Source organism: Furipterus horrens, unplaced genomic scaffold (assembly GCF_987537825.1).
Source record: "Furipterus horrens unplaced genomic scaffold, mFurHor1.1.pri manual_scaffold_6, whole genome shotgun sequence".
In the NCBI taxonomy this organism is placed as follows: Eukaryota; Metazoa; Chordata; class Mammalia; order Chiroptera; family Furipteridae; genus Furipterus; species Furipterus horrens.
In genome coordinates this window covers 105306527-105331656 of record NW_028327176.1, presented here as the reverse complement: position 1 = coordinate 105331656, position 25130 = coordinate 105306527, and the positions used below count along the sequence as shown (strand labels likewise).

Sequence of the window (25130 nt, the reverse complement as noted above, 5' to 3'; positions counted from 1 at the left end):
AATTTCCAAAAGGAAAGTCCACTTCAGCTGTATTGTGTTCCCAGCCTTCTAAATGACTGGACTGGGACTTTTCTGGTAAATGACAACCTTTCCACTAGCAGGGACCTTGGGCAATCATCAGCTCCATCCCATACCTTCAGGCAGGAGAGATATCATTCCATTTGCGAGGCATTCCCGGTACCCAGAGAGGTAAAATTGTCTCAAGTCACACAATGAGTCGAGAAGTGGCGTCTAGAACACAGGGCTTCCGCCTCCTGAGACCTGTTCTTATCTCTGCTATGTCCTGCTCTGTTTGATGTAACTTCTCTGTGTCTCCATTTTTCCACGAAATTCTAGAGTTAAAATACTAGCCATTGTAATTATTGTGTAAAAATTCTTGGAGCGTTCCAAGCTGTTGCTTATCTAGGAAAAGGCAGGAGGTTCAAAAGCTTTTACAGAGTTGATGTGGTAGTTATCTGGAGTCCAGTCCTGGATTCAGAGTCTAAAGACAGGAATCTGAGCATGTGATGTCGGATGAACTGCTTAACCTCTCTGAATGTCAGATGCCTCATCTGTTTAAACACATGCCCAGCCCACAGCGTGTTTGTGAGAATCAAATGAGATTTGTTTGTGACTCTATTTTGTATAATGTAAAGGAAATGGTTTTCAAAACGTGGTCCAGGGAGTTTTGGGGGTCTCCCAGACCCTTTCAGGAGGTTTACCAGATCAAAACTATTTTCATGATAATACAAAGCTATCATTCGCTTTTTTTCACTGTAAATCTTTCTCAGTATGCAGTGGCATCCCCAGAGCTTGTGTGACATGTGATATTGTAACAGATTAAATGCAGAAGCAGGTAGAAGCTTTCCAATTGTCTTCTATTAGTTAGATATTAGATTTGCAAAATATTAAACAATTTGACTCTTCTCATTAATTTTTGTTTTGATGATACAATTTTCATAAAATGTTATGTTAAAATGTAATGGGTTATTGCTGTTAATTTAATAAATAGTGTAAATTTTTTTCAGTTTTAACTTCTAATATGGTAAATATTGACAACCCACATAAATAAAAGCTCTTTGAGAATTCTCATTATTTTCTAAGAGTGTGAAAACTCATCCTGCAATTCAAGAGTTTGAGAATTGCTGCTATAGTTTTCACTTTATATCATTGACTTTTTTTATTTTTATTAAATGTTATTATTATTATTAATTTTTATTTAGAGAAAGGGGAAGGGAGGGAGAAACATTGATGTGTGAGAGATACATCAATGGGTTGCCTCTCTTTGCCTCTTGCACGCCCCCAACTGGAGACCTGGCCTGCAATCCATGCATGTGCCCTGACTGGGAAACATACCAGTGACCCTTGGATTCTTAGGCTGGCGCTCAATCCACTGAGCCACACCAGTCAGGGCTACGTTTCTAATTAAATATTAGATATTTACAATCTGTGATTTCGCCCAGGTTCAGAGTTTAAATTGGGGTGACCTGAAGCATTTAGCTGTAATTTGCTGGCCCTTGGGCTCCCCTGCAGGATCTCAGCCCAGGCCATTGCGACTGGTAATGTCTTCTCCAAGGGGTGTCTCCTATGTGCTCATCACTGTCTTCCCTGGTACCACAGATGTCACTGTTTTCTTCCTTTCCTGCTCTGCCCTCTTTGTGAACTGGTAGCTGCCATCATCTGCAGAGCCTGCTATGGAGGACACCTTAGTGGCCCTGGCCATTCATTTCTGAAGGGGCTCTGCTAAGCACTTCCACCTTTGCTGGGTGGCCTCTGAAGGCTGCCAAGATGGTGGGTGCTGGGTTCACAGGAATCAGTCCTGGGTGCAGAAAAGCCTTTATGTGGGCAGAGCCTCCCTCCTCAAACGGTATTTTGGCTTATTGGCATTGGGGATGTGCAGATGTACTGAAAGTACCTTTCTTTTTCCTTTATCATCTTTCCCTCCTTCAATTCCCACCATCTTCCTAGTCCTGAGAGATGAGTCCCTGAAGCCTGGAGATGGAGCAGCTCACACTCTGACAGCTCAGTATCGCCAGAAAATGCCTTCCCCTGATGGCCAGGATTCTTAGACTTGGTGCTTTATTGCAGAGGTTAGCAAGCTTTGAGTGTCAGGACCAATTTTCACACTCAAAAAGTCATGGGAATCTTAAACAGCTTTTTTTAATGCAGTTATGTCTATCAACATTTACCATAATAGAAATTCGAGCTGAAGATTTTTTAAAAGATTTTATTTATTTTCTTTTAGAGAGAGAGGAAAGAAATGAGAAAGAGAGGGAGAGAAACATGTGAGAGATACATGGATAGGTTGCCTTCCACACGCCCCCAGTTAGGGACCAAGCCTGAACCCCAGGCATGTGCCCTGACTAGGAATCAAACCAGCGACCTTAGGATTCTCAAGCCAGCTCTCAATCCACTGAGCGACATCAGCCAGGGCTGAAGTTTTTGAAATATTTATTAATTCATCTAAAATAACAGTAATAACTCTTTATATTTTAACATTTTAATGAAAAATAACCATAAACTATATTTTTATTAAAATAATCATAAAATTTTAATGTTTTTTAATTCAAAAATGTGGGTACCTTTCCTTGGAAATGGTGAAATCAGAGTTCAGCTGTATTTGATCTATAGTTCTTAAATTTTAAAAAGTTGGTGTTGATTTCTAATTTGCAAAATTACTTGAGAAACAGAACAGTTTTCTCAATTCTGACTTTACTCACATTGTTATTTATCAACCTGCAAGAAACCCTATTTCTTGCCTTTTAGCACAAAAAGATAGCAAAATATTCATAGGAAATTGGAAACAATCCACCACTATGAATTTGAGAGTCTGTTTTTTCCTTTTTTAAGGGGTTAGCACTTGGGTTCCTGGTTGTGATTCTGATATTACATATACAATACATAATGTTAGTCAGAGTTTCCATTGGTAAAACAGATTTCAAGTCTCATAAAGTAAACATTTTTAAATTACACAGTGTTTTTTAAAGAGCCGCCTGATGTCCAGGGGCTTTCCCACCTGAACCACCAACTAGGGATCTCAGTGCTATTCTGTCCATGGCCTTCTCTGAATACTTGGAAAAATGGGGGTAGGAGATTATAGTTGACATTGTGACATGGGTGTGTGGTTGGCATTTATTGCCTGGGAACACAGTGCTTGGGATGGTCCTACAGAAGAAGAAGTATTTCTCTTAAAATGCCTAAAGCATCAATGCTGATGAAAGAAACCAGAATGATCTCAATAGGCAGGTCCCAGAGGGACAGGGAATGTAAGAGCAGAGATATTGAGAAATCCAAGCCTCAGTGGTTGAGGTCAAACACCAAGCAATAAAGCCCCTAGCCACCTCCTTGGCTTTGGGGGCAGGTTTCCTGTCTTCAGGAAGGAGACAGGCACTGGAAAAAGTGAGGAGGTGCGCCGAGTTCACAGGAGCAGTCTCGGGCAGTTCATGCAGGACCGTGGCTGACAAGCTCTCCTCTGAGTTCTACTCCAGCCCGGCCACCTAAATGCTGTGAGGCATCATTTCCCTGAGCCTTGGTCTCCTCCTCTGTAAAGGGGTATAATAAGAATAATGTTTACCTCATAGGGATGCTATAAGGATCAAGTGTTTATCCCAGCACCTGCCACATTTTAAGTGTTCAGTTGAGGAGAGCTGCTGTGATTATTGTCGTTATTCATAACAATAACAGAGATCTAATTTGAAGAAAATGGGTGAGACATTAGGACTGTAGCCTTAAGAAAACAGAAGTGCTGTTATCAGTTGGAGTATCTGCTCAGTCTTGTCCCAGCTCAATCAGACTGGAGACAAGTCCTCAGTTCCCTCCTGTCAGAGTAGGGTTAGATCTTGGAACAAGGGTAGACCTGATGTTGCGTCTGAGACTCCAGCAGGTCCTTCTGTGAGGAGAGGGAGCGTGGAAGATAACAAGCTTTGCCGTGAAGGAACTAGCAGCTTAGCTGGGGAGCCAGGAATAAAACTTATAAACAGGTAAAAGCAATAGCATGTACAGTCATATTACAGTTATGTAAAGTAATACCTCTGTTTGATGGTGTATGTAGGGGAAAACAAAACTCTAAAAGGACATAACCAAAATGTTAACATTGGGATCATAAATATATTTTATAATTAGAAAACATGTTCTAACTGCGATAAGACAGCATGTGTTTCAGAGTGAAGAATTCTAGAACACAGAAGTGAGAAATCATGTGTTGTAAATAGTGTGGGAAGGTTGCATAAGGAGTGGCATTTGGGGAGTTCCGAAAGGATGGGTAGGGTTTAGATATATGGATGGAAGAAGACATTCTAGAGAGAAGACCTAGAGCAAGTGGATAATCAGGTGTGCCTGTTATCAATGCATTGCCTCTCAGCCCTTGAATCTGCTCTTTGCCCTGCTTTGTGATTCTGGAGCTGGACATAGTAGACATTCCTCTTTTTTCCAGCTTGTCCAGCATTAGGCTTTGTCCCGCTCGGATATATTCAGAGGACGGAGAGAACCTCCTGATCAAGGGAGGGACTGCAGAGAGCAGACCTAGGTTAGCACAGAAAAACCATGTGGAGTCTTAAAGTCCAGTGAAACATGTTTCACTGCATATTCTACTAATAAGCACATTGTATCTGCAAAATGATTAGTTTTTCCTCAAGAGAATACTTCGAACTAACTTTTTTAAGTTGTAAATCTCTTTTAAGCAATTATAGTTAGAAAGTAGAGCATTATTTCTCATGGGGGAAGAAATTCAGTTTATGTAAAACTTTTTGATACTGTTTACATGATAAAATTTAATCAAAGTACAGTGAGACAGAAGTTACATGTGGGGGACAGGAAAGAGTGAGATTGCTAAAGATGAAGTTCATTTCTGGACTGAAAGACCGGTGGGAAATTTTCTCAACATTGCTGAAGGTCTCTCACGGACTGCCCAGCACAACCTGTGAAGCCTCCCAAGTATTTTGCCTTCTGGCCTGCTCATTCTTTCCTCTGCCGCCTATCTCTCTGATGGCCTGCACCTTCCCGGCAGGCACGGCTTTGTGTGCTGCTGAGCACACCACACTTGTCATACCTCTTTACCTTTTCCCACGGCATGGCCACAAACTAGAACACCCTTTTCCACTTCCTGATGCCTTGACAAATACCTGTTTTTCCTTTGAAGGGCTGATCAGATATCATTTTTGTCAAAGAAGTTTCCACGGATTCTCTTCCCTCCAGATTATTAATTTCCCCTTCGACGTTCCTTCAGGCTGCCTCTATTCTGTGCATCAAATTATCTTGGGCTTAGTGTCTTTTTTCATCTTTCCTCCTAGACTGAACTTCTGATTTGTTTGTTTGCTTTTAATTTTTAATTTTTAATTTTTTCAATTGCAGGTTGCATTCAATATTTTGTGTTAGTTTCAGGTGTACAGCATAGTGATTAGACAATCATATACTTTACAAAATGTTCCCTCTGATACTTCCATTGCCCAACTGGTAGACTAAACTTTTTTTTTTTTTAATATTCACCTGAGGACATATTTATTGATTTTAGAGAGAGAGAGAAAGAGAGAGGAAGGGGGAGATAGAAAGAGAAATGCAACATCATCAGTGTGACAGAGGAATGCCCCAACTGGGGATCAAACCTACAACCTTTTGATGTACCTGAAGATGCTCCAACCAGCTGAACCAACTGGCCAAGGCTAGACTGAACTTCTTAATGGCTTTAATTCTCTAACTTCAGAGCCTAGCAGACTGCCTGGGAAATAGCAGATGAACTGCACTGATTTGGGCTGTGCCCATACTACACAGGACATTCCTGGAAGGGGGTGGGGTAATGGGGGGTATTATTTAGGGTGATTGGAACACTCAGAATTATTGAAACACTCCTTGTTAGGGATAGGGTAGCATTTTGATATTTCTGGTTTAGGACCTGCTGGCTTCCTGATCTCTATTCCAGTAAATTCCATCAGTGCAATATCTGCGTGTCCTCTGTGTGTGTGTTGCGCAGAGGCAGGGCTAAATGGTGGGAGAATTAGAATCTACTGTAAATTCTGCCTTAGGCCTAACCTATGACATTACCTGAAGGAAAACATCTGTGCTTCCTCTCGAGGTTCTCAATGTCCATTTTAGTTAAAATGCCCTCTTCGCATAAAGGAGGGGAAAGTTCAGAAGCACACCATAGAATATTCATCACATTGCTGGCATTCTGAGGAGAATTGGGCTGGTTAAGTGACTCCCCCCTTGGTCTTACCTACCCTGAGCTGGGAGCATCTAGATTTTGATTGGACTATTGCCAGAGCTCATTAGCATAATGTACCTTGACCTGGATTAGGGAACAGCAACTTCTGCCTAGAAAATGACCAGAGCCTGCTGAGACCTGAACCAGAGATGAGACTTTTATAACACAGTATTGTCTGCATCTCCACGAGAAGTCGGAAGGTAAGGAAGCCAGAAGTCCTGAGAAGAGGCAAATATAAGGGATGTGGTAATGGTCACTCCATTCTTACAGGGTTCCATTTGTTCTAGTTATTGTTGTGGGGTTTTTGTTGTTGTTTTTTTGGTAGAAATAATGAAAACTGAATACACTTTGATCTGAGCTGCTTTAAAAAAAGAAAGTCTTGACAAATTTAGATTTTAATTAATCCTGGAGGAAAGCTGAGTTTGTTTATGTCTTGCCGGCTGCAAACACTTTTTTCTTTTTTTCTCTGTTTTACTCTTATCCTTCCAGGAAATATTAAATTAATGTTCATTTACCTGGCAAAAATTATGTCAGAAAAAATTTAAAAACAATATAATTATTTGATTCCTCTCTCCTTTATTTAAAAACAAAAGAATGATGTGTATGTTAACTAAGCTTAAAATGTTTTTCATTTTAGAAAATGTACGTCTTCTTATTTACTTAAGTTTTTTGTTTGTTTCATTTTTTAGAAAAAAAGATTAACCTATCTCAATTAGCTATAGCAAATTTTAGACCACTTGAGTTACTGTTGTTAATGCTCAAAGAGGTAAGTACGTAAACCTGTTGCTATAGCATTTTTACTTGATATTTGTGTCTGATATACTTGTTACTAAAGTCATCTAAATTAAAGTCAATCTGTAGCTTCGTTTCTTAATTAACTTGATGTTTATTTTCCAAACATAGAATGTGATTTAAAACTCATAGGGATTTAATTTTGCATGTCAGTGTTTGAAATGGGAAATGGGGACTTCATGTTCTCTGAGTCTGTGAACACTAGGTGAGAGGTGACTGTGGTCAGGTAGGGTAGGGAGGTCTCTTTGGCTCTGTTTAGCTTGTTATTTAATGGCCAGACTTCATTTATATGTTCATGTCAACAGTCTTCTATAGCCACACACTTGGACACTTGCCAGTGATTGACAAGTATTGGGGTTATATAAAATCACATAACTGAGGAAGAGAGCACAAGGGACTATTAATCTAACTTGCAGTTTGAGTTTAACATCATCATGTCCCTTGTTTTTACAAGAGCACCAGCAAATGGTAATGTTACAGTATTTCCTATCCATGGTTACATACACGCAGAGAGTTGACTTAAGTCATACACAGATTTCGACTGCACGGGGTGTTGGCACTCCTAACATTCACATTATTCAAGGGTCAATCGTACATGTAAACATGTTTCATTTCATATTCTACTACCAAGCACATTTCATCTGCAAAATGATTTGTTTTTTCTCAAAAGAACACTTCAAACTAACTTTTTTTCTTAATTTGTAAATCTCCTTTAATTATAGCTAGAAACTAGGGTAGTATTCCTCATGGGGGAAGAAATGCAGTTTGCACAAAACTTTTGAACTGTTTACATAATACAACTTAATGAAAGTTAAGTGAGAGAGAATTTTTTTGTGGGGGACAGGAAAGGGTAAGATTGCTAGAGATGAAGTCAGAAAGTCTTAAAGAGTGCTTCAGGTAAAATGATAAGAAACACTGTTAGAGCAGTAGTTCTAATACAGTCCCTCCCACCCCACCCCCTCCCCAGGAGACATTTGGCCATGTCTGCAGACATTTTTGGTTGTCACAATAAAGAGGGGTGGTTTGCTACTAGCACCTAAAAGACAGAGACCAAGGATGCTGCTAAACATCCTGCAATGTACAAGATAACTCCCCATAACAAAGCATTATCAGGTCCACAATGCCAATAACACCGAGGTTTTAGAGGAATCCCATATAAGCATATCACGTGATAATATTTGAAGATATAAAGTGCTCACTGGACTTATTGAGGAGACCAAAATTAATCTCCATAGCAATTTAGATTTAAAAAATGCTATAGAGACACAGCTGGCTGTGACATTCCCCTCCTATAACTTCATCCACACCTTAGCTAATTTATGAAGGAATTTCTGTGGGGAGAATTCCAACCCAGTATTCCCTCTCAAACACAGGTATTTATGGGGGAGAAGGTCCTAATCGCTGGCTGCAGGTGACAGCCATTTGCACTAAGGCCTTCATAACGTGGATCCAGCGAGGAGAAAGGCAGCGCAGACCCAGGGCTTATTGCAGTGATCGCTGTCCTGATTCCCAGTGGTCAGACTTTATTTCAGCAAGATCCCTAATGGCTTCTACATTTTATTTCTGTTTGTATGTTGGTGATTGCAAAAATGTCAGTAAGACAGGTTTTTCGGTTAGATAAGCACTGATTTTTTATCTCTTTAATGGTCAGTATTATTTTCATTTATTTTTTAGCACCAGAAAACAGTCTCCTGGTCTAAGCTGCTTGAGTGGACAGATCCAAGCATATTAAGAGCAAAATTCTTCAGCACTGCTGAGGGCGGTTGAATAGACGGAAGTTGGTGGGTGACCTGACTTCATCATGGAACCCGAGGACTTTGATTCTGAGGAAAAAGAGATATTAAACTGGGATATTAATGATATAAAACTGCCACAGGTATGTACTTACTTTAAGAATCTGCCTTCAATACAGGTAGGGTGGGGTTAAAGTAGGTTTACAGTTGTTCGTATGGAAAGTAATACAATAATTAATAAATAATAATAAAAGAATGAACTCTATCTGTGGCCTCACCACTGTAAACCTACTTCTGTCCCACCTATTTGGCTATGAAGCCTTGACTATTAACTTGCTGAAACTTGGAAGGAAATTGGTGGGGGTCCCAACTGGGTAAACTCCTCTCCTCCAAATTCCTCAGCTAGACACCCCACTGAGGAATTTTAAAAGGAGATGTCAAAACCTATGATCTGAGTGAGTCTTTACCTACCAGACCCCACCCCTGTATCAGACTGAGGCAAAGAAAATGCTACTTCCCTGTTCTTTCAAAAGTGGCCTGGCTCAGGTGGCACCCACCCTGGCTAACCAAAAGAATAAAACCCATGGTAATGTATTTGCCTGTAGGTTAACTCTTCATAATGCTCACGTTCCCACACAACCTTCTTTGCTACAGAAATGGTTTTAAACTAAACCTGCACCTCGAATGTCTAAATGACAGGGCTTGTGTGGGATACAGCATGCTGTTCTAGAACTTTTGTAAATAATACACACACCCTGGGCTGCTTTCCAGCTATGGAATGACTTTCATTTTATGTTTTCTTAGCCTTCGTTTTTGGCAATTGACTTTTTAACTCTTAATTTGGTGAAAAACATTAATTGTTTAAAACAGACTTTCTTGACTTCTTCTGTGATATTTGAAGGCTGCTTCACTGAAAGTTGTTTGAAAAGGTGACTAGGAAAGCTAAAACTGGAAGCCACCATTACCAAATACTAAAACGTTCAAGCCAGTCTGCTCGATTCTGGGGGACAGGAAATTTGAATTATCCCAAGCAGTGGAGAGGGAATGGAGAGTCCACAGTCTTGATTTATAATCATTCCAGATTTTCACTCAATGAAGACTTCCAGATCATTCCAAACTTTACTCTAATTTTCTCTTCTTTCTCTTTATGTTTAAATCTTTAATATGTTTTTCCTTTTGCTTCTCTTTTTTTTAAAAGATGTTATTTTATTTTATTTGTAAAGAGAGAGAGAAGCATCGATGTGTGAGAGAAACATTCATTGCCCCTCACGCACCCTCAACTGGGGACCTGGCCCACAACCCAGGCATGTGCCCTGACCAGGAATCAAACCTGCAACCTTTCAGTTTGTGGTACGATGCCCAACCGACAGAGCCACACTGGTCAGGGCTCTTTTGTTTCTCTTTATGTTTCTCTTTAAATTCCCCCCTATATTCTCGTTTGGTAGGTCTTGGAAAAGTGGAGGATAATAAGTGTGCCCTACTTTTCATTCATTTAAGGATGATTAAATAAATCACAGCTAAATCGTAATGTCTGTTTTAGGGATTTGTCTTTGTAGTTGCTCTTTATTGGTTTATGATGATTGTAGCTGTTTTAGGGGAAACTTCAAGGTAAATTTTAACCACTCCTGGCTCAAGGACCTGTGTTTCTTCCTATTCCTAATTTCATGCTTGCAACTCCCAAATATAAGCTGGGCATCTTCAAAATCAAGAGTTGAAGTAAGCAGGTTCATAGATGATTTAATAATGTCACATCCCGGAGCAGGAGTTGTAATGGGATCTCAGCATCCCCTGAAATGGCAGACAGCACTGTATACAAACATCCACTTTTTCTGGAACAGAGGATCTATATCACTCATCAGATCTGTAGATGAAAGAAAGAAAGAGCTACCGCCCTGGAGGAGTCTCAGGGCTCGTGGAAGTGCATGTTCCAACATGAATTCTCAAAATAAATGTGTTCTCAGCTAACATTTACAACAAAAAATACACATTCAATTTTGGAAATGTATCATTTATAGTTCATAGAAAAACTTGGATTTCTCATGGAAAGAGCTAAGTGCCCTTCAATTTGTTAAATATGCTAGAGATATCATTAAAAGTGCAAATGCCCCTTAAAATTTTCTAAGCAGAGACAACACCATCCTCAACTGAGTTTGTGCTGGCTCTGGAATTTTATCAAGAACCAGTTGAGGTGAAAAATAAAAGGTCTTGGAAGGACTTCTGAGCATATTCAATTTTATGTTTTGTGTACAAATCTGGAAGCAGAGTGGTAAACTTTGAGAAGCAGGGAGTGTGGAGCCCTTGCACTGAATTCCAATTCTGCTGCTTTTTATTCGTGGAGGCCCCAGGGACTTCCTTATCTTTTCCAACACTCCCTTTCATCTGAAAATTAGGTGGTTGCACTAACTGGTCTCTTATGTGCCCTTTTAGTTCTAAATGGTCTAGGATTCTACAGCCATTGGCCCAGGTCTACCACAATGCCTGGTGTATATTAAACCACAAATGGCAAATATGGAATTTATTAACAGATGACTTCATTGTTTATCATCTGTGTGACTAAACAAATAGACTTTCTGAAGTCTTAGTTACCTCCTTGGTAAAATGAAAATAGTAATTCCTATCTATCCTGCCTAAAGTTCTCAGCTGTTTAGAGCAGTATTTCCCAAAACGTTTTCAGTAGGGTATAAGTTACAAGCAATTATAATGGGTGTTGCGAAGAAAGAAAAGCAGAAATACTAGGTTCAGCGAGGTTAAACAGATTGCTTTCCAGCAGACTTGGAGCCTTTCCAACCATTCTGTGCATTGGTGGTGCTCCCAAGAGGAAGCTGTGCTAGGCAGTGTTGCCCTAACTTATGTTTGACCATGGACCCCTTTTCATGGAGTCCCTTAGGCAATTACTCTTCCTCAGACTACCTGTTTGGACACTTTTAAAAAATTGTTGTTTAAAGGATCAAACGCCATGGTTTGTTGTTATTATAAATTTCCCCAATTTTGTTGTCATCTACACAAATAATTTCTAGTTTATTTTTCATGATTTTATATTTCTTGCCAGGATTGCAACTTCTGCAAACCATGGGCAAATTCCTGCAACCTGTAAAACAAATTCCTTTCCTGTTAATTCACTCATGTGCTTCAAATTTCACAATGGTCACCTGAATGAATCCTGACTGTATCAGGTCCTGGAACTCCACATCCCTTTATGTGTCTCAGATAGATCAACAATTTATAGGTTAATTTTTGACAACAGTGAATGGTGATGTCCTTAGCAGGACCTCAGACCTTTTTGAGTGACTAGAATGTGCCAGACACTATGGTAGGCTCAGGGATACAGGGGCCACTGAGCTGTGTTAACTTCCGTGAAAGCAATCATGATCTTCTGGGCTGAGGGAATGAGATGAGTTCTCCAGCAGAGAATGGAGGCCATGCAGAGAATGCTTGTGGCCCTGGGAAGGGGAAGTGTGTAATTCAGCATGACTTGGGGGTGGAAAGCAAGGCAGAGCCCCTGGCAAAGGGCCTTCTCCGGAGAAGTACATTGTAAAATGTGGGAGGATTAGGGCAGATGAAGAAAGCAATCGAGACAATGAAGGCAGAGTGGGGCACCAAAGTCTGAAATTATTCAAAGCCTGCATTTGAGGGACCTTGTGCCTAGGTGACCAGCCGGGAGACTTGGGAGGCTGCGGACCAGGAAGGTAGTTAGCAAGCAGGCTGTCCCAAGAGGATTGGGTTCTTTTATAGGCAGTGGGAAGCCGTTAGGCTTATTGGGCTGGAAAGCATTATAATCAGATTTGGGTTTAGAAAAGCTACTTGCCTTCAATAAATCATCCCTCCCCCATTTGTTTCATGTATGTTTCCTCCTACTTTTAGCTGCGTAGATGTCTTGACAGACCTTCATTTCACTCGTTTCTGGTCACTTCTCTAACGTGTGGTTATTTTGATACCCATCTCTCCTTAATCCAGTCCCCAGGGAGCTAGCCCAGAGCTGTAGGCCCTTAAATGACTCAAAACATCATTGATAAAAGTCTGTTTATTCCAGGCCAACTCTAATACACCAATTTTGCATTTTGAAAGTTCAAATACAATTGCTTTAGGATTTTCTTGGTGCAAGCAGCAAATGTTGGGTGTTGGTTTAGTTTTACTTTTATTAAAAATGTTCCTCACATAGTCCCAGAAAGTGTCACACTCTCATTAATACCGACTGTAATACTTGAGAGCCTTGAATCCCTAAAAAATTTCTTTTCTTTTTTTTCTGGTTGAAAATTGAGAAAAGAATCAGTTCCTTTTACTCCTAAATAGTACCCACTTCAGAAAGATGGAAGTATCTACTCCATTCTAACACCAGCCAGTTTTTCTGAGCAAAATTACAGGCTGTTCCAACAACACCACAGCAGACTAACACCCTGAGTCATTTTGTTCCTAAGCATGAGCAGTTTTCAGATTAAACCCTTAGTGAAAAAAATTAAGATATACATAGGTTAAACAGAAATACAGACCAACCTAAAACCTGGTGCGTCAACTACAAAGAGGTTGCATCTCCAATTAGTTCATTCCTGGATCATGATTTTAGCCAGCAAAATTTCTTTACCTCTTGTAGCGGATGAGCGAAAAATTATTAGCAACGGTGAATTTTTTTAGCTCTTTCTGGGAATTTGTGTCACTAAAAACAATCAGAATGAGCCAGTTGTAGTAATCTTTGTGTCTTGGTGCTAGGGAGGTAACAAGTACCTGATTCTGGATTTCCTGTCATTTATTATTTGGCCGCATGATCAGGTCACGTTGTTGTTAGCCTGATGCAGACGCCCACAATTTTGTCCTCTTGGTCCAGTTTTCTCGATATCCTTAAACTTCCAAGTGCAGTGCCCCCATATGGGCTTTCATGTTCATTGGGTCCCCCATGATTGGAGCCAGAAATTTTCTGCTGCCCTGTGCTTTCGGTGTGACCGGGATGGGACCCTTAGTACCTCAGTGGTAGTGGAACTCTCTTCTGAGTGCCTGTCAGGAGACCCCTTACTTAGGGGGGTGCAGTGGGAAATGGGAGAAGAGAAAAGACATGTAGGTAACAGAGAGAGTGTGAACGCTGGGTAACTGGCTTGCTTTAGTGTGGTCTGAGACTGTTAAGAACTTGTTGTCCTTAGTCTTGACCCCGTAACAAAGGAAGGAAATGGCAGGTTTAGCCTAAGCAGGCATTCTTGATTTAACTCAAGCATTTTGTTAAATTAAATTTCTCTTTTTGATAACACTTGGAGTTTGATTTTCAGTTTGCTCAGAAGAGAGACGTTCTTGAAAAGTGGTGTGTAAATCAAAATGTTGGTTTAATTGTTTTTCTGCGTTCCATAAGTAACATCTAATCGTTTTGCCTCTGATTTGCTTTAAGATGTATCATTTGCTATCCTTGTTTTATTTGGAAACATTTATTTATAAGGAATTAATAAGCTATTTTAATTAAAGAAAAATTGGTAGATAATTGTTTTATATGGAACTAGAGTATATTGCAAATGAAAATCAATTTTAATATAATAATAGTAATGTAGATATTTTTGATGCCTTATTTCAGAATCTTTATTTAATTTGTTAGTTTTATATAATGGTATATATTTATTTCTCAAGGCACCCTTTTAAAATTCCAAGTAGTTAAGTAAATTAGAATGAGGAGAGAAGGCAGGGTGATCTGTGATTACATAGAGTTTCAAAGATTTTGAGTAAGTTAGAGGATTAAGTCTCAGTAAAAAAGTTACACACAGAAGTCATAGAAACATTAATTAAGCTTTCAGTGATACTACCAATGAGGTTATACAATATTAGTTAGATTTACATGTTGGAAACTTTAAGAATACTCTCCTTAAATGATAAACTTCTTAACCAAGAGCAAAAACAGAGTTACTCATGAAAAGTTAGAAATTAAAATAAACAAAAGATCTAAAAATAAAAAAAAAGATAGAAAATACTTTGCGGGGATTTCCTAAACACGATTAAGAAATGATTATTCTTTCTTTTACATGTTACACTCCTGTGCCTTACATTTGAAAGGCTTTCAGAAATTGCTGTCCTTTGTTTGACACATAGCTTCATTTGCATTATTGTAATCTGGGTTTTCCTTAATTTCAATGTCAAAAGATCAAAGATTCCAAAAAGCATCCAGGTCAAAAGACTCAGCATAAAAAAACAGCCAAGAGAATAGCTTGAGTACTTTTACTTCTAGTAATTTTTTTCAAGTCCATACTTTGTCAAAATTGTTGCATTATTAATGGTATTCAAAACCCAGGGTTCCAGTGCAGAGGCTGTTGAAAAAAAAGCTTAAAAGACAGTAGAGTGTAAAACATATTATGATCCCTCACACAAACCTTGAGAATGTTAAAATAACTAAAAACACAGAGTGTGTTCTCCAATTACAATGGAATCAGACTGGAAATTAATAGCAAAAGACAATGGGAAAACCTATAAACACAAGGAAATCGAACAATATATTTCTAAGTAATCCATATGTCAAAGAAGAAGCCTCAAGGGAGATCAAAATATACATTGAACTGAGAGAAAATGGGAAAGAGAGACAGACAGATACACAGTGGAGATTCTTTTTTCCCCCCCTCCACGAACAGGGAATCTGCTTTAACAGGAACCTCTGAGCTGCTCTCATGAATACCTTCCCCTCCTCCTGGCTCATGGGTTTTATGCCACTTACCAGCCTACAGGGACCACTCATGTCTTTAAACCATGAAAATCTTAGCTTTTCCAAGTCCGCCTTGCCCCCCACCCCCATCTGTGCTAACGCTGACAACTGTGCTTTGTGGTTGAGTAACTCAAAGCCACCAGTAGATTTTTTACAGCCCAAATTGTTAAACAAAGATACACATTTTAACTTGCATTTTTATTATTTCAGAAGATAAAGTGCTATGCTTTCTCTTGCATTTCTGTGAAGAAAACAAGAGAGCCTTGTTTGGAGCTTAGTTGAGTAGGTAGAGGAGAAAAGGTGGGTGGAGAAAGCAGGAGATGAGGCTGCCTGAGCTATTTCTCTCACCCTGGGGCGTTGAATTTTATCCTGCTTGGAATTACTGAGAAATTGAGGGCAGAGAAGACCTGGAAGAAGTTGACAGTCTGTTCAGCATCTGGGGCTGCCTGTGCCTCCTTCCTAGAACTCTAATATAGATGCCGGGTGCATTAGAGGGGACTTCTCGGGGGGCCACACCTGTGACTTACGTCCTTTCACCCCTCTCTTCTGGGGTAACCACCCAGTCCCATACCACAGCAGTTACTCCAAGGGCTAGCTGTTGTCATTGCCCTGAGAAAGAAGGAGGTGGGAGCAGAGTGGCACCCATTAAGCTTTGTTTTATGGGTGCTTTGACCCCTGTCTTGCCTTTGGCTTGGCGAGGTTTAAAACATGAAGTAGCCTCTCTGTCTCTGTGGGTCTTTCCTCTCCTGAAAGCTAGTGGCTCCTACAATCTCATTGGCTCGTTGCGTGTGGCCCTTGGTCTAGCAGAGCAACAACTAATATCGATGTGGAACTTGCTATGTGACAGCAATGTTATACACCTTTTGTGTATATTAACAGAATCCATCTTTATAACATCCCTGTGAGATAGGTACTCCCATTACAGGAGCAGGAGACAGGCACTGAGAAGGCAAGGAATTTTGTTAAGATTCACACGCAGGCCATCTGCCTCCATTGGACTTGCTCTTAGCCAGAAATTGGCAAACTTCCTATAAAGGGCCAGTCTGTGTTGTAACTACTCAACTCTGCCATGGTGGTATAACGTATTCATGGACAGCAATCAAATGAAGGGACATGGTGGTGTTCCAATAAAACTCTACTTACAAAAACAGATGGTGGGTTAGATTTGCCCCTGGCCCTAGTTTGTAGACCCAAGCTCATAACTACTGACCTCTCAGAACATAAAACCTCTCATATTTCCTTAGACCTACCTTAGATCCCATGACATTCCATTCAAACTGCGGCTATCATTATATGAGGTTTACAGATCTGCTCTTTACAGTACTATTTGAAGTGTTTTATCAATGTTCCCATTTCGGAGAAGAGCAAAATGAGGCTTCAGAGACGAAAATCACTTGCTCAGAGTCTCATGTTACAAAGTTCTCCGGCATGTTCTAAACTTGAATTTTAACTCAATAAACGCCAGTACCCTGATCACTCCTTCTAGACTGTCTATAATCTTCTAGTCTGATCTGGTATCTTCTAAATGAAAAATGTTCCTATACTATGGCAGGTCTCTGGAAGCTGTGAGGGTGGACACAGCCCTAGTTTGATGCCCAAGATTGCTTAATAATCCTCACTCTTAAGAACTAGGTGGGACCTGTCAAATGGAGCTTCTCTGTACCAAAGCAAGGCCTAAGGAATGTGAGCCATGCATCAGTGACTAATATTTAATTCTCAGACTACTCTTGAGGTAGGCAGGTCTTGTTATCCCTATTACACAGACGCACAGAAAACCAAATAACTTAGGCTATAATGACTGAGTGTCTTAGTGTATCACACACAGGGGATAGTGCCAGCCCTGGTCAAAAAGATAGATGCTTCCAGTTGAAATCAGCTCTTCCTTACTCTTCACCCTGTTTGAGGTACATGAATATGGGAATAGAGTAAAAGGAAGACAAGCTCCCCAAGGGAGGAAGCAGCTCTCAGACTCCTGCGCCAGGACCCTCCAGTCCTCTCACTGCTGGTGACTTTGCATAAACCTTAATGTTCTTTTTTTTTTTTTTGAGTATATTTTATTGATTATGTTGTTATAGTTGTCCCAATTTTTTCCCCATTGCCCCCTTCTGCCTGATGCTTCTCTACTCCCTCCAGCAATCCCACACCCCTTAGTTCATGTACATGGGTCGTACATATTAGTTCTTTGGCTTCTCCATTTCCTGTATTATTCTTAACATCCTCATCTATTCTGTTCCTACCAGTTATGCTTCTTAATCCCTGCACCGTCTCCCCAATTCTTCCTTTTCCTCTTCCCAGCTGATAACCCACCAGATGATCTCCATATCTATGAATCTGTCCCTGTTCTGTTTGCTTAGTTTTTTTTTTTTTAATTGATTCATTTGCTGATAGTTATGAATTTGTTGCTTTTCTAATGTTTGTGGTTTTGATCATCTTCTTTTTCTTAAATAAGTCCTTTTAATATTTCCTTTAATAATGGCTTGGTGGTGATGAACTCTTTTAGCTTTCCCTTGTCTGGGAAGCAATTTATCTGCCCTCCCATTCTAAATGATAGCTTTGCTGGGTAGAATAATCTTGGTTGTAGATCCTTCCTTTTCATCACTTTGAATAACTTCTTGCCAGTTCTTCTTGTCTGCAAAGTTTCTTTTGGGAAGTCAGCTGATAATCTTATGGGAACTCCTTTGTAGGTAACTCTTCTTTTCTCTTGTTGTTTTTAAGATTCTTCCTTTGTTTTTAACCTTTGGCATTTTAATGATGGTGTATTGGTGTGGTCCTCTTTGGGTCCAACTTGTTTGGGACTCTATGCTTCCTGGATATGTTTGTCTATTTCCTTCGCCAAATTAGGGAAGTTTTCCTTCATTATTTTTTCAAGTAAGTTTTCAATTTCTTGCTCTTTTTCTTCTCCTTCTGGCATCCCTATGATTCAGATGTTGACAGGTCGGAGATGTCCCGGAGGTTCCTAAGCCTCTCCTCATTTAAAAAAAATTCTTGATTTTTCTTCCTGTTCCGGTTGAATGTTTATTTCTTCCTTATGTTCCAAATTGTTGGTTTGAATCCTGGCTTCCTTCCTTTCTCTGTTGATTTCTGGTGAATTATTTTTTTTTTCACTGTGTAACCTTAATTTCCTCCTTTATTTTTTGCCATACTCAAGGAGTTCTCTGAGTATCATGTAACCAGTGTTTTGAACTCTGCATCTGATAGGTTGTCTATTTCCATTTTGCTTACTTCTTTTTCTGGGGTTTTGTTATGTTTTTTCATTTGCGCCGTATTTCTTTATCTCCTCTATTTAGCAGCCTCCCTGTGTTTGTTTTTGTGTATAAGGTAGAGCTGATTTTACTCCCTGTCTTAGTAGCATGGCCTGTGTAGAAAAGGCACCTATAAATTGTGTAGGGTGGAGCCTTAGGTAATTGACAGGGCAGGGGAACTCATTTCACTGCTTTGTGGCTGTATGATAAGGGCTTAGATAGGGGACAATGCCGCCCCCTGGCTTCTGGCGATTTGCTCAGCGCTTGCCCCATTTCCTGTCACTTCACCCCCTTCCCATGTGCAACTGGAGCCCTTCCAGCTGCTGCCCTGGTGGTGAATCCTGGAATGGGTGATTTTCGTACCTTCTAAGACTGTGCTGGCCCTTTAAGTGGCACAAATCTGGCAGTTTCTTCCTCTGCCTCAAACCCCAGTGGTTTTTACAGCCAGAGGTCATGGGGGTCTATCTTCCCAGTGCTGGAACCCTGGGTTGTGTGGTCTGGTCTGGGGCTGGGATCACTTGCTCCTAAGGTATCCCTCCCATCCCTTCTTCCACCATGACTGCTGCTGCGGCCTTTCAGTGCCACACCACCTCTCTTCCCATCTCTGTGACTCCATCCCTCCAACCTGTCTGGATAAATGTGGCTTGTTTAAATCCTTGGTTGTCGGACTTCCATACAGCTCAGTTTTTTGATGGTTCTGGGTGTTATTGGTTTTGAGATCTTGTTGTAATTCTTTCTATGGTTGCTTGAGGAGATGAAGCATGTCTACCTACACCTCCATCTTGACCAGAAGTCTAAACCTTAAACTCTTAATAAGGTAACTATGCTGTGGTATGAGATATTATCTCACTAACCTGCCACAAGAATTTCCATATTAATTGTATCAGAGCACAATAATATTACTTCAGCCTCAAAAATTCTTAATGAGAATGGTCTTAACTCTTTTTACTGAGGGCTAGAGGAGCCGGCCCTCAGGTGGAACTCAGGGGCTGAACTGCAGCTCATTGTGATCCAGGGAGCAAAGGTTCCGAAGACACAGCAGTCTTGTCACTGCTGCTGTGCTGAGTTCTCAGTCTCACCATTGGAACTGACCTCGGCTGGTCTTTGCCAGAGGCCTCTCACTTAGCCCTTGAGTGCCAAAATCACGTTCATGCCTATTGACTCCACAGCGATGGACAGTTGTGTCTTCTAGCTTAAAATATAATAATATTCTTTGTGTTTCTGTAAGAATGTGAAAAAGATTGACTGGTTCCAAGAATGGCCGGATTCCTATGAGAAGTTTGTCTACAGCTCAGAGGACAGGAGCGCACAGAGGCACCTGAGCAGCTGGGCCATGCGCAACACCAACAACCACAACTCGCGCATCCTCAAGAAGTCCTGCCTTGGCGTGGTGGTGTGCAGCCAGGACTGCTCCACCAAGGAGGGTCGCAAGATCTACCTGAGACCTGCGATCTGTGACAAAGCCCGGCAGAAGCAACAGAGTGAGTAGGGTTCGCTGGCTTTGGGGACAAAGCTGGCATTCATTCAAAGGCTCCTGCCCTGATAGGTCACTACATTCCAGCACATCCTGAGGGCCCAACCTTCACACTGGAGTGTGGTGGATACCAAGGCTGTTCTTATGTAGAACATATTAAGGAGGACCAACCACCCCCCTTGTCTCCTACAAGGGGACTGCCCTACAGGGCTGCCCTGACTAGAGCACCCACCATTAAAACTGCTCCCTTGGGTTAAGGCACCTGACTAAAGGTGTCTGTTAAAGAAAAGATTCCTCGCTTATGGGACTAACATTAATTCATTAGTGTGCCTATGTAAAGTTTAGAAGAAAATTGTTTATTAGACTTGCCTCCTGACCTCTTAGGGAATGGGTCCCTATGTGATCTCAAGGTGTGCTTTGATTTGCAGTGGGAACACTGGGACTAAATTTGAGATTAGACTCAATTCCATGACACTTAGTTTTATGCCATAATCACATGCTGAAATACATGCTTTTTTTTTTTTTTTTTAATCATATTTATCAGATTGTGAAATCCATTCAACATTCCCTGGGCCTTACCCATTTCAGACCTCAAATTACTTCATGTTCTTTCCTTGTAACTTGTCTCCAAGATTTGCTCTCAAGGCATGATCTAATATCAGTCATTTACACTTCAGTGAAAAACTAGTAGCTGTGTTCTCGCTCCATGTGGCTTTGCTTCTTGCCCCTTAATTCTCGTCATGAAGTAAAAGAAGTACTTCTTCTCTACAAAGAATTTCAAGTATCAGTAAATGAGTAGGGAAGGATTTTCTGCTCAGAAGTGCTCCCACCTGACCTGTGAAACACCCCCTTCTATAGGCTGCTTCCTCTATCCATGCGTGAGACTGACCTGGGCTGTTATGTTGGCCAGGCCTCCTAGGGCCAGAGGCTGTGCCCAGTTGTTGGAAATGCATAAAGCTATGCCTAGGTGTACTCTCTGCCATCCTGGAGTCCAGGCTGACACCGCCAGGAGTCAGCTGGCATGGCTCAGCTGGGCGCGGTCACCATTTTCTTCTCTTTTGTAGGGAGACACTGTCCCAACTGTGATGGGCCTCTGAAGCTCATTCCTTGCCGAGGCCACGGGGGCTTCCCAGTCACCAACTTCTGGAGGCACGATGGACGCTTCATATTTTTCCAGGTTGGATTTGAGTTAGAGTGATAAGATGCCATTCTCTTTAATTCAGGAAATGTTTACAGAGTACGAGGAGGAGTTTCATATAGGAGATGCCCAGGTGAATGAAAGCCATCACCAATCAGGAGGCACACTGTGGGCAAGCAAGCATCTGTACCACATACCTCGTAGAGGTGCCAAGTGCCAACCCCTAGGGGTAGCTGGCTGCCTTTGCCTCAGGCTCCTGAGGGGCAGTAATCTAATCACGCTCAGCTAGCAGCCCTGCCTCACTGGCAGCCTCCAACAGACCCCAGATTAAATACCAGCTCTGACTTCTCCAGTGCTCTGTAAACTGAAACACTTGACTCCCTGAAGCTCCAGTTTTCTGTAAAATCTGGATATTAAGAAGTAAAAGTTGGGGTGGTGCCACACACGGTGGTGTAGAGCGGCCTCTGCCATAGACTGTCTGGGTGTGAGTCTGCAGCAGAGTATAGGCAGTCCTGCCCTCCAAAAAGAAGATGTTCTGATTTGCAGGGTCTGCCAGTTTCCGTGCTATGACCCTTCCTATCATGGCTGATTTCAAGCTTCGGCTGTTTTTAACAACCGGAAGTCCCAAATCTTTAACAAGTGGCTCTGGGCTTGGCCAGCACAACTTGAATCCTAAGTCACCCACTTACTCTATATAACCCAGGTGCCACAATCTCTCGATGCCTTAATTTCCCATTCTGCAAACTGGCGATGAGAATGGTGGTGTGTGCCTCACAGGGCTGTGCTGAAGGGTAAACAAGATCGTGTGTAATAGGCATCACTTATTTTCCCTATGAATATGGCTTTGTGGTGTGGGTGAGAGATGGAGCATCGCAAACAAAAACGGGCAGGCAAGAACTCCCTTAGTGGACATGGGAGGTACTTAAAAGGTTTAGTCAATCTTGTTACAATACTGAACTGTAGCAACACACAGTCAGATGGCAGGACCCAGGGTAAAATTCCATACACCAGAAGTACCATCTGGTTATTTATTTAATCTCCTATCTTCTTTAAGTCCAAGGGAGAACATGATCATCCCAAACCTGAAACCAAACTGGAAGCTGAGGCAAGAAGAACCATGAAGAAAGTGCACACGTCCTCTTTGTCCGTCTCTTTAAAGCTGAACAGGGGCCCAGAGGCAAAGGTAACCTTTCCCCATGTGTGTTCAAAACACCCTGCAACTCACCACCCCTGTGGTGGAGCAGTACATTTCCCCAGCCCTTTAACCTACAAATGGAAGCCAGATCACTTCCCGTCAGGCATCTGCCACAGAAACTGAAACTGCGGTTTTCCTTTCAATTTCTACCATCTTTGTAGCAGGCTCTCAAGTATAAATTCTGTGTAATTTTAGACTCATCTTCCCTACTACAATGAAAAAGAGACCGCAATTAGTACTTAACCTATATTTGGCACTTCACAAATATTAGCCTCATATTTTCCCCCTAAATTTTCATTTTTTCCCCCTAAAACAGATTACCGTTGACCCTTTAACCTTGCAGGGGTTAGGGCTGCTGACCTCTCAAGCAGTCAAAAATCTACATATAACTTCTGACTTTCCCAAAACTGAAGTTGTCCCTCGGCATATGTGGCAGGTTGGTTCTAGAACCCCTCATGGGTACCAAATTCCACAAATGCCCAAATCCTCTATATAAAATGGCATAGATCAATGCAGATGGATGGCCCTCTGCATCCACAGACTCCCAACTTTGAATCAAACACAGTACAGGTATTTATTGGGAAAAAATCCACAAGTAAGTGGATTAGTGCAGTTCAAACCCATGTTGTTCAAGGGTCAACTGTATATCCTTAGCACTGTTTACCAAGATGAAATAACAAGGCAGTTTCTGAAAACAATGGTCATCAGGGTAGGGGTTGAGAGGATGTGATATGAAGTCCATACTCTAGGGGGATTATATTGTACTATAGGTTTGTCTACTTAATAGTGATAGTAAGTCCTATACTTTTGCTCCATATTTCAGGAGGGCAGAAATAGAGGCAGTCTATCCATGGAGGCTCTAAATGTACTTCACATATTTAAAAATATATAACCTTTGTCTCTTTGTCAGGAAATGTAAGCCCTGAATTCAAATAACTGACTCCTCGTCCCTCCTTCCAACCATGGGACACGTGGAAGGGCATTTCTTCCCACCCACTCTTCCCAGGTCACAGCCTCTCCCCAACCCCTCATCCTCTTGTTAGTCAATAGTTTTACATAAACAAGAGGATTCCTTCATTCTCAACCAGATTCCTTTTCGATCATTAACTGGAGAACAATATATTTCCTTCATTTATAGAAATAAATTTACCAGTTCATAGTCTAAAAGTCCTATTTATGATTCAACAAAATGAGTTCCTAGAAAAGTCTCGTGAGAAAATAAAAATAACAACCTTAGTCTCTCGGACTCCACATAGCAATAAAAAAACAGAAAAGTCAAGGAGGGAAATGAGAGGTGGAAAAAGATCCACTGAGAGCTGTCCTGAGTATAAGATAAATCTTTGAAGCTATAGTTTGACTTTTTAAAAATATCCCTTCTTAAGTTTCTCACAGAGGCACTTAGGGTATCAGGTTTTCTTTCATCTGTGGGTGAAATGTTCAAACACACTCATGTTGGAGGAAAGGGAAAGTCAGCTCTCACTGGTTAGTGAGATTAGCATGGAAACGGAAGCGGCCTTTCCTTCTCTAGGGTCCTGAGTGGCCGTGGGGATGCTGTTCTGTGTGTCTGCTTTGAGCATGTGAGGAATGGAGACTCCGGTGACTTACTTACTTGTACGGAGGAACTCATGGGTGCCTGGGGTAGGCGTGTCGACTTGCTTAACTTATTAACATGAGCTTTTCACTTTCCTTTCTAGCCTGTTCCAGGTGGAACACAGAGCTGGGGAAGTTTACCTTTAACTTGGTCTTTCCAGGAAGGCATCCAATTGCCTGCTAATGACAGTGGACACTTAACAGCTAAAGTCCCCCAGCAGAAGTCACTGAATGATTGCGTATTTAAGAGTTACGGTTTGGGGGCACCCACTGATCTGGCAGATTCCACTTCTCCCATGGGCCCCACTGAGCTCTATGAGAAGTGCAAAGCATCCAACAGTCGGATCTACAGTAGTGGAGACCTGCTTCAGCCTCCTGTCTCCGGAGTCTTCCCCGATTACAATGATCTGCAAACGTGGAATAAAAATGCTGCTTTGGGGAGAAATCCTCTCAATGACAACGGTTGCCCCAATTATCCTTTTCCTCAGACCAGCTGGTCTTATGACTTCTCCCCTTCCCAGAATTCTTTAGAACACCTTCCCCAGCAGATGCCAGTGGATCCACCTGTAGCCAAAACTAGCGGCCATTCATTATGGCCAAATCCAGGGGCTGAGCTTCATGAAGAGAAGGTGCATGTGGATTTTAACAGCTACTACCCTTCCACCACGTGCCATTCACCTCAGGAAGATCCCTTTCTCTTTACCTATACCTCTTATCCTCACCATCAGTATTCACTGCCAGGCAAGAGCAGCAAATGGAATTTTGATGAAGAAATGAGGTACGTGGGTTTGGATCACTACAACAATGAAATGCTTCTAAATCTCTGTCCTTTGAGATAATCCAAATCTGAACCCTTGTGCATTGTTTGTAGGAATGTAATTTGGTGCAGTCACTATGGAAAACAACAGGGAGTTTCCTCAAAGATTTAAAAGTAGAACTACCATATGATCCAGTGATCCCACTTCTGGGTACATATTCAAAGGAAGTAGCATCACTATTTCAAAGGGATATCAGCACTTCCATGTTCATTGCACCATCATCTGCAATAGTCAAGACATGAAAACTACCTAAGTATCCACTGATGGATGAATGGATAAAGAAGTTGTGCTGTGTGTATACATAAACAATGG

The 25130-nt window shown here is 41.3% G+C and overlaps 1 protein-coding gene across 1 annotated transcript; it reads left to right on the top strand.

The window, feature by feature from the left end:
• Positions 1 to 8768: 8768 nt before the first annotated feature.
• GCM1 (GCM transcription factor 1) lies at positions 8769 to 24839 on the top strand. The gene is made up of 5 exons (XM_090280482.1): positions 8769 to 8843; positions 19832 to 20084; positions 21142 to 21254; positions 22270 to 22398; positions 24105 to 24839. The coding sequence occupies exons 1-5, from the start codon at positions 8769 to 8771 to the stop codon at positions 24837 to 24839; spliced, it is 1305 nt and encodes a 434-aa protein (XP_090136608.1).
• The last annotated feature ends 291 nt before the right edge of the window (positions 24840 to 25130 follow it).

Bases quoted from the DNA above. Each gene is read 5' to 3' on its own strand.
- GCM1 (XM_090280482.1), top strand. From the start codon at position 8,769: ATGGAACCCGAGGACTTTGATTCTGAGGAAAAAGAGATATTAAACTGG. The intron at 20,085-21,141 runs GTGAGTAGGGTT...TCTCTTTTGTAG, and splicing joins AGCCCGGCAGAAGCAACAGA to GGAGACACTGTCCCAACTGT. The intron at 22,399-24,104 runs GTAACCTTTCCC...TTTCCTTTCTAG, and splicing joins ACAGGGGCCCAGAGGCAAAG to CCTGTTCCAGGTGGAACACA.